Source organism: Solanum pennellii, chromosome 8 (genome assembly GCF_001406875.1).
Source record: "Solanum pennellii chromosome 8, SPENNV200".
NCBI classification, from domain to species: Eukaryota; Viridiplantae; Streptophyta; class Magnoliopsida; order Solanales; family Solanaceae; genus Solanum; species Solanum pennellii.
Window position 1 is genome coordinate 63,330,660 of NC_028644.1, and position 9,988 is coordinate 63,340,647.

Consider the following 9,988-nt stretch of genomic DNA (forward strand, 5'->3'; position numbering starts at 1 on the left):
ATATATATATATATAACAAAATAAAGAAATTATATGTATTGAAACCGTACCGCATGTGCCTAGAATATATATATATATTGATAACAAACACCAAAGGTGAGAACAAGTAGAAAAAAACTACCAAACTTATTATTTTCCCATTTATCTTTCTTTATTATTTCATTAACACAGTATTGATACAACTTCCTCTAAGTGATTGCCCTTCTATTTAAGCACAATTTCTCTTCATTATGAACTAACACTTTTTGAGTTTAGAGTTATACTTCAAGTGAGACTCAAACTTAAGGAGAGAAAAAAGAAAAAAGAAGAGAAAATTGGAAAGAGAGAAAATTGGAAAGAGAGAAAAAGAAGAGAGAAAACGAAGAGAGAAAAAAGAGGAGAGAAGAATATTGATAGCATAAATACACACATATAAGATATACGTAGGTGTCCGAATTTAAACGTCAAGCTTGGGTGTTCGCTGCCTCCCCTGCTCGTTTCGTCTCCGGCTCGCTGCCCCGAGGGTGGTGAAATTCTTTTTTTTCTTTCTTTCTTTTTTTTTTTTTAGATGAACTTGCTAATTTTTTTTGTTTTGTTTTCTTGTGTGACATCGACTCGAGTCCACTTTGGATTCCGTTCTCGCATTCCTAGCTAAGCCATGAAGGCTCAAAACATCCGCCTCGAGTCGTAGACCCCTTCAAACAGGTTTATAAGTCGAAAGAATCAGCAAATGTGTTGCTGGAAAATCAAATTTGCAGATTTGAGCAGCAGTATACATATTATATACATTTGTTATATACTGATATACAGGTTGAAAGGCGTACAGGAAGTAAAAATAAAAATCTGGGTTGATGTCAGTGAAAACACACTGCTAAAAAGGGAGTTTCAACTTTCGAAAGTTGAAAAATAGGCTGATATACAACATGTATACGCTGATATACAAAGACGCTATACTATTAATACGTGTAAAAAAATACGAATTGCAGATTAACGTATAGGGACGCCTATTTGATTAATACACGAGATTAGGCAATGCATATAGACATAGGGTGCAGCCCGTGTACATTAGTATACATTGTTGGGCAACGATATACACTTGTTAAATAAGTTTAAAAAATAATAAATAAAAAATGATACAGGTACAAATACGCAGAAATAATATGGGAAATACATGGGAAATAGTTAAAAATGTGTATATAAATAAATGCAGGGCTCAAAGGTCCAAAATGGATCGGATATATACTGTATACAGTAGTATACATATTGTATATACGCCTTATAACTCTTTTTCAGGAAATGGGCCAGGGCCCTTCAGCAGATCTTTTAGGCCCAAGGGGCCAAATGTTTTTTTTTTGCAGGATTTAATTTGTTGAAAGGGCCAATTGAATGAATTTGGGCAATTAAGCCCAAGTTCAAATATTTTCTCTCTTTATTTATTATTTGTTTGAATTAATTAGTATTTTGGTAGAATTTAAATAATCTCATAAAGGTTAGCCATTTTTCATTATTTTAAATTTTACTATTTTATTTACTTATTTTATTTTATTTATTTTTATCACCATTTAGTTTTCCTTAAATTAATTCTCTCTAAATATCTCCTTTTAGAAATAAAAAAAAAAGGTATAAAAAAAAATGAAATAAAAAATATTAAAATGAATTTTCTCTAACTTAAGTAAAAATTAAATTTTAAAAAGTCATTCAGTCAAATCGCCGGTTAACCGCAAGTTAGCAGACATTTCGAGAGCCTAACACCTTCTCGAGATGTACATTGAACTTCGAACCCTTTTTAATTGATTTTTAATCTATTTTTTTAAATCTTTTGAAATTTTTTCTTGACTTTATCAAAAATCAAGTGGCGACTCCGTAATTTGGAAAGTTGATTTTTCTTAAATAATAAGATTAATTGATTTTCGGAAACCTAGTCAATTTCTCCCATTTTTAAACATAAATAATAGTATTTTTTAAAATAAAACAGAAATGGCGACTCCGCTGGGGAATAATTAAGTTATAACCATAAGATTTAACTGTTTGACTAAGTGTTTTTAATTGTTAAAATGTCATTTGTGCCGAATGTGTTTAATTTTCATAAACTGTTGCATTTCCATGGCATTCTTCCGCTAAACGACAATTAGTATGCATTAGGAAAACGAAAGTTACGTGGCTTTCCACGGCTATCTTCAGAAATACCAAGAATTCATTTGGAAGTATCAAACAAATAGTTGGAATGCGGTCATCCGACGTTGTTTGGTAGCTTCACCCCGATGTTTGTCCGACTCGGGTAACCGTCAAATTGAAAACTATTCTAGAAAGCCTAAGATAGAGCGAAACCAAAACCAAATTAAGCATTAGCCTAAGAAGGCTTAATACCCAAGGTGTATTAAGCTCATTTAGTAGAAAAAATGCCAAAATTGTGTCTAAGGTCTTCGACCTCGCGACACATCATATTGTTTGACATTCGAATAATGTACGTGTGAAAACCAGTTTGGGGGAGGGGAGAAATCTAATTGGTTTCTGTTTTACAGATATGGATCGTTTCTCGAAGTTCGATATGGTCATCTCAGCGCCACCTCAACTCACGATGTGGTACAATGATTTGGATGGAGATCATAGAAGGACCCTTAATAAATACGTAGGTACATTAACCGAATTGATCAATATGAATGGTTGGCCAGAACTGATTGAGGTACTTACGGGATATTGGGATAGCCGGAGGATGGTGTTTCGATGTGGAACTGCCGAAATTACCCCGACTTTGGAGGAAATAAGAGACTGTATAGACACCGTGGGCACCGGAATGGAGAGGAGAGCAAGAAAACAAGAAGACATCTTCATCCCCAATAAACCTTCCGTAAATGATATTACGAACTGGTTTGGGTTGAGAAAGGACTTTGCCTACTGGTGCCAGGAATCCCACGTAGCATTCAGGGACCTTTATATCCGATTTGGGCATGCGAGCTTTTACGTCACATACAATCGAGAGTTCAAAATCTCCTATGGAGAATGGAACGAGATCCGTCCCCTAGCATTTGCTGTGGCGTTATTGGGAACAATGGTCTTCCCTCATGGTCCGAGTTTGAGTATCAATACCCGAGTCATAACACTCGTCCGCACTTTGTTCAAAGGATATGAAAACCAAGGGACAACAAAACACTATCCTATAGCTCCGGTTATCCTGTCCGACATGTATCGAGCCTTGGGAAAGTGTAAAGAGGGACACCGATACTTTCAAGGATGTAATTTACTCCTCCAGTGGTGGATCCTCAGCCATTTAACAAAGGGTGCTGGGACTCGGGAGTTACATACCCTCGACAACAAAAATACCCTTAAGGATTTGAATGACCTGTTGTATTGGGCAAATATGAACAATCGGAGGACAAGGGGGAAATGGGCCCAAATTTTCTCCGAATTAGGAGAAGAAGACCTCCAATGGATGCTCGACCGTTTTATATCCAAAGAAGTCATCGTGGAAAGTCGTAGAAATATTGTGCTTCCTCTACCATGCATTCGGGGAATTCGCCCTTACGCACCATTTTGAGTCTTGCGACAGTTCGGAAGAAGACAAACTATACCCAGAGAAGCGTACTATGGAGCTTATGTGTACGATATTGGAGATGATAGAGTTCACGACGCGTCTGAAATGTTCAGAGAATGGAAAAGCGCCAAACGTATGAATAAGGACACCATCGACCCTGATCGATTCAATGCAGGGTATGACAAGGGTTACAAAGAATGGCTCAAGAAGGACATACAAAACGTCTCCTTTCAAACTCCACGTAGCTTTCACAGTATAACAGACAGAGAAGCCAAAGCAGTGGCCGAGCTACGAGAGATAAAAGAAGAGACCAAGGAGGTGTACGCTAAGTTTGTAGAGAATCAAGACGCTCTTGAGAGGGTGACTCGAGAGGTTGAAAGACTGAGACGTGGTTATGATGATTTTGATAACTGGATCAAAGAGAAAATTGAGAGAATGCGATACGAAAGCTTGGAAGACAAAGGACGCCTGGGTGAAGGTTTTCTGCTAATACTGAGGTACATGTTTCAGCAATACAAATTTCAGAGAGACGGTGACGGAGCAGGATCATCTGGAGCGGCATAGTGGACCTCGCCCCTGCGTGGGCCTGATTTTGTTACACTTTCGAATGGCCCCTGCGTGGGTTTGTCTTTAATATTTGTTTCCCTTTTTGCAAACATTATTATTCATTAGTGAATGTTATTTTGGGGGGAATTGTTTAATTGGTTCAAATTCACACGTACATCATTCGAATGCGCTAGGCCTACCCTTGGCACAAAAGGGTCCCCCTGTATGTTTTAGGACGCGATATATATATATGCGTGTGTTTAACTGCTTATGTGTTCTGTTGCTATGAATGAGGATATCGTAAACCCCACTCCTAGCCAGAAGTTTCCAAGAAATATACAGAAGCCACTATTGCAAGATGTCCGACCAAAGTTTTCGAGTCTTAAGTTTCTCACCAAAAAAAAAAAAATCACGAGCAAATTCCTGCTTGTTAAAAAAAATCACGAGTAAACTCCTGCTTGTTAAAAAAAATGTATTCCAGTTCTCATTCGTGGGTTAAAGATATCCTCAAACAAACCAACTTGTGTGTTTATCTGTTCTCTGTGTGATATTATGCATTTTATACCCCGAATATGCACTAACAAATCTGCCTTTGAGTTGTTTCACTTCTCAGGTACCTTTTAACTGGTCTGTGTCGATCAAAGCTGGCAGATCATCCTTACTTCACCAGATCGAAAGCTCCTGCAGATTCCTTCCCTAGACCAAATTCAGACAAAGGAAAGACAGTTATGGGAGACAACAACGACGAAGTGCGTATTACTGATGTTGTGGTGGCTCAGCCCACCGTAGTGGAACAGAACGAATTGATCATGCAACTGATGCAACAGATTGCTAAAATGAAAGTTGAAATGCAACGGAGACAGGATGCGCCTCCACCTGCATTTGGTGCTAATATTGCTGATGCAAGACCTCCGGTCTACTTCCCTTCATCAAACATGGATCCAACTCAGAACCAGCCTTCTACACCTGTGCATAATCCATCTGTGATAGATCTGACAACCCAAAATCCCCAATACGCTTCTGTATCTTACCAAACTCCTTCACCTCTTCCAAATAACCACCCTCAAATGCCACCTCATCCTCAGAACACTCAAACTGCTCCACCGCCACAAAATCAAAACCAAACTCAAACTGCCTTCAATCCCCAAATACCTCATCACCATTTAAATCAGAACACCAATCCTCAAGCTTACCCACAGAACTACCAGACCGCCCAAAACGTCCCAAGTCCTGCTATAGCTACACCCCTCCCAAAAAGAGCCACCTTCCAAGTTCCCGTTCCTGCCGAGCACGAGGTGCACGGTTCTGAGTTGGATCACTATGAAGAATAGGAAAGAGAATGGAAGGCAAAAGAAGAAGTGAAGATCGATATAAAGGAGGAAATAAAAAAGGCTATGAAAGAGCTACAGTGCATCCCAGACGTCGTCGGACTCAGTTACGCAAAATTGTGCATCCACCCAGATTTGAACCTTCCCGAAGGGTTTAAAATTCCAAAGTTTGACACCTTCGGAGGAGTAGGCAACCCCATGGCGCATCTGAGAGCGTATTGTGACCACCTCGTGGGAGTTGGCAGGGATGAGGCCTTGTTGATGAGGCTTTTCAGCCGAAGTCTATGTGGGGAGGTTCTCGAGTGGTTTTCTTCACACGAAACCAGACAGTGGCCCAATTGGAATGCGTTGTCTAAAGATTTCATTGACCGATTCGCCTACAATGTCGAAATAGTTCCCGATCGGTATTCTCTAGAGAAGATGAAGCAAAAACCAACTGAAAGCTATAGGGAATTTGCCTACAGATAAAGGAAAGAAGCCGCGAGGGTAAGGCCGCCCATGACCGAGAAAGAGATTGTGGAAGTGTTTGTGCGGGTACAGGAGCCAGAGTACTATGACCGAATCATATTGCTAGTCGGAGCTAAATTCGCCGAGATAGTCAAAGTTGGTGAGACTATCGAAGATGGTTTGAAATCGAGGAAGATAGACCGTGTATCCGCATCACCTGGGTCTTTAGGATTGATATGGAAGAGAAGAGAGGAAGTTGCCGCTGTCTCGTATGGGGAAGGAAAAACCCCTAGAAGCCCGTCACATTCCCAAGATCGTTCCAGGCCCTCCCGATCCTACTACCCACAATCCAATCATCCTAATAACCACAATACTGCCCCCACCTATCCGAATGCTCAAATTTCATCGTACCAAAGTCCACCCCCAAATCTCCAAAAATTTTCTCCCATATACCCAAATTACCCTTATCAGAATATTGCTCCCAACTGTGCCAATGTACAGTCGAGCTACCAAGCACCTCCGCCCACTTATCAAGTCCAAGCTCCATTATATCAGAACCCCCTCCCGAATTACCTAGCTCCAGTGCCAAATTACCAGACAAACCCTTATCCTCGAAGGCAAGCTCCTCGTCCGAATACTCGAAATTATCAGCAGGTGCCTCCCCCTCAGCAAAACAGTTATGATCCTTCCCGTTTGAGATTTGAAAAAAAGCCTTCAAGGAACTTTACCATACTTGCTGAAAGCCGGACCAAACTATTTGAGAGACTAGCCGCAGTTGGGTACATCCACCCTGTGGGGCCCAAGCCCATGGATGTCAACTCAAAGTTCTACAAGCCAGATCAAAGATATGCTTATCATTCCAACAGTTTTGGACATGACACGGAAGATTGCATCAACCTTAAGCACAGAATCCAAGACCTGATCGATCAGGAGGTAGTTTCTCTTCAGCCGGCGGCGCCAAACGTCAATACAAATCCGTTGCCGGATCATGGAGGTAGCAACGTTAATATGATTGAAATGGATGAAGACGGGTGTGAAACAAAGATGATTACTCCTATTGTGCATGAGGACTTGGAAAGGGCTGTCGCTTCTTTAAGCGTCAAGGAAAAGAGAGAGTTTGTTATTCTGACACCTGCAAAGGCTGTTGCCTTGGTGCCTTCGAAAACTCTCGTCAAGCCTAAATTTGTAATTGAAACTGCCGTGGCCCAAGGCATGACCAGGTCCGGAAGGTGCTACACTCCTGATGAGCTTGCTCTCGGAGGACAGAAGAAGGACCATACTAAGAGGCCGATAAGCGAGGGGAAAGCGGAAGAGTTCTGGAGAAGGATGCAACCGAAGGACTATTCCATCGTCAAACATTTAGAGAAGACTCCGGCTCAGATCTCCGTGTGGGCCCTGCTAATGAGCTCTCAGTCCCACAGGCAGGCCTTAATGAAAGCTCTTGATGATACATACGTACCCTCAGGTACAAGTAGTGATAACGTGGCTGCCATGATTCATCAAGTCATTCGGGGGCACCGGATCAGCTTTTGTGACGATGAGTTGCCAGTTGAAGGAAGAACCCACAACAAAGCGTTGCACATTACCGTGATATGTCGTGGAAAAGTTGTCAACTGTGTTTTGATAGATGATGGATCCGGTTTGAATATCTGCCCATTGTCGACGTTGAGGCAACTAAATTTTGACCTTGGGAATCTGGAGCAAAACCAGGTTAATGTAAGAGCGTTTGATGGAGTACAAAGAGACACATTAGGGGCAGTGACTTTGACCCTTCAAATGGGCCCCGCAAAGCTCAGTGCGTAATTCCAAGTATTGGACATAGACACTAGCTACAACCTTCTTTTAGGAAGGCCGTTTATCCACATGGCTGGAGCCGTCCCCTCTACCCTCCATCAAATGATGAAGCTTGTATGGAAAAATGAAGAGTTAGTGATTCACGGCGAGGGAAGTCGCTCGGGCAAGCAGGTGTCGGTCATTGATGAGATGCCACAAGGTGCAGAATTTTACACGGTGGAGCTGGTGAATGCCACCAATGAGGATTTGGCCCCGCAGAACCCCATGCCAGCCGTATACAAAATGATAGCCACGGTGATGCTGCAGAATGGGTTCGAGCCAGGTTTCGGATTGGGAAGAGATTCCCAAGGAATTATTGAGCCTGTTCCGGTCCTTCTTAAAGGATCCAAATATGGTTTGGGGTACATCCCCACAGATGACGACATGAAGATGAAAAAGAAAAAGGATCAAGAGTTGGCTAAGCCGATCCCGCTTCTGTATCAATCCTTTCCAATCCGGAAGTATGCCGAGCCTGAAGACTTTGGGGAAGGAATCTGTGACCTCTTCGAGGAGATCAATGCTATTGTCGAGGAGGAGGTCGAGTCAGCTGGTATTCGTGATGCTGAACCAGGGGAGGTGCTGCAGAACTGGACTTCCACGCCGATCCTGATGTCCCGAACTCTTCGGTAGAAAGGAGTTATTTTATGTACACCGAAATCGGTGGTTGTCCGGAGGAGACCCAAGACCCGCCATTTCTGCATTTTCTTAATTGTTCAAGTTTTTGAATTTTTGTTGTGACGTTCGAAAGGCAACATGGTCCCATGTCATGGCCAAAGTTTGCATTTTGTTTTAAATGAAAGCCTCTTTATTTTGACTCTACTTATTTAGTTGTTTGTCATACTTTACTTTCCTAATTTTGTCTGTTTATGATTTCAGTAACATAAGTTACAGACCTGCCAATGTCATGTCATGTCATGGGCTAACTGAACAAAATGAGACGAATGACGACAAGGTTGACGACTATGAAGAAGAAAGTGGGGAACCAGATTATGTCGCCGAGGAATTTTGGCAATTCGAGAATCAGCATAAACCAAACCTAGAGGAGACGGAAGAGGTGAATTTGGGAGGTTCGGAATGTGTCAAGGAGGTTAAGATCAGCACCCACCTGAATGAAACTCAGAAAGAGAGTCTGGTTCATTTACTTGCCGAATATAGTGATGTGTTTGTTTGGGAAGTCGGTGATATGCAGGGGTTGAGTACCGATGTCGTATCTCATAAACTACCTATCAACCCGGGGTTCGAGCCGGTAACGCAAAAGACTCGAAAATTCAAGCCTGAACTGAGTTTGAAGATTAAGGAAGAAATCACTAAGAAAATAGAGTCTCGATTGGTGGAAGTAACACAATATCCAACCTGGTTGGCCAACGTCGTTCCGGTCGCCAAGAAGGACGGGAAAATCAGGATTTGTGTTGATTATAGAGATCTCAACAAGGCTAGTCCGAAGGATAATTTTCCATTGCCAAATATCCATATTTTGATTGACAACTGCGCCAAACATGAGATGCAGTCGTTTGTGGATTGTTACGCAGGCTATCACCAGATTTTGATGGATGAGGAAGACGCGGAAAAAACGGCTTTCATTACACCTTGGGGTGTATATCACTATAGGGTGATGTCGTTCGGCCTCAAGAACGCCGGGGCCACTTACATGAGAGCCATGACAATTATTTTCCACGACATGATTCATAAGGAGATTGAAGTGTACGTGGACGATGTCATAATTAAATCCCGTGAGAGTTCAGATCATTTGGCACACCTGAGAAAATTCTTTGAACGTTTGGGTCGGTACAACTTAAAGTTAAATCCCGCCAAATGGGCTTTTGGAGTCCCAGCTAGGAAGTTGTTGGGATTTGTAGTCAGCAGAAGGGGTATTTAGCTTGACCCCTCCAAGATTAAAGCAATTCAAGAGTTACCTCCGCCGAAAACGAGAAAAGAGGTGATGAGTTTCTTAGGGAGGTTAAACTATATTAGCCGGTTTATAGCACAATCAACAGTGGTGTGTGAGCCCATTTTCAAGTTGCTGAAGAAAGACGCCCCGACTAAGTGGACTGAGGAATGCCAAACTGCTTTCGATGCTATCAAGAGCTACTTGTCTAACCCACCAGTATTGGTTCCTCCGCAGGAAGGGAGTCCTTTGTTGATGTATTTGTCTATTTCAGATAGTGCCTTCGGATGTGTACTTGGCCAACACGACGAGACAGGAAAGAAGGAAAAGGCTATTTACTATATAAGCAAGAAATTTACTCCGTACGAATCTCGTTACACTTTGTTGGAGAGAACATGCTGTGCTCTGACGTGGCTTGCCCAGAAACTGAGACACTAC

At 41.9% G+C, this 9,988-nt stretch overlaps 2 protein-coding genes across 2 annotated transcripts; both read left to right on the top strand.

Moving 5' to 3' along the window:
• Positions 1 to 1,663: 1,663 nt before the first annotated feature.
• LOC107027260 lies at positions 1,664 to 4,118 on the top strand. The gene has a single exon (XM_015228443.2). The coding sequence runs from the start codon at positions 2,504 to 2,506 to the stop codon at positions 3,512 to 3,514; it is 1,011 nt and encodes a 336-aa protein (XP_015083929.1). The 5' UTR covers positions 1,664 to 2,503; the 3' UTR covers positions 3,515 to 4,118.
• A 1,765-nt stretch (positions 4,119 to 5,883) lies between these two features.
• LOC107027821 lies at positions 5,884 to 7,635 on the top strand. The gene has a single exon (XM_015228881.1). It carries the CDS (start codon positions 5,884 to 5,886, stop codon positions 7,633 to 7,635), a length of 1,752 nt encoding a protein of 583 aa, XP_015084367.1.
• The last annotated feature ends 2,353 nt before the right edge of the window (positions 7,636 to 9,988 follow it).

Coding starts and splice junctions, on each gene's coding strand:
- LOC107027260 (XM_015228443.2), top strand. CDS start 2,504: ATGGATCGTTTCTCGAAGTTCGATATGGTCATCTCAGCGCCACCTCAA.
- LOC107027821 (XM_015228881.1), top strand. CDS start 5,884: ATGACCGAGAAAGAGATTGTGGAAGTGTTTGTGCGGGTACAGGAGCCA.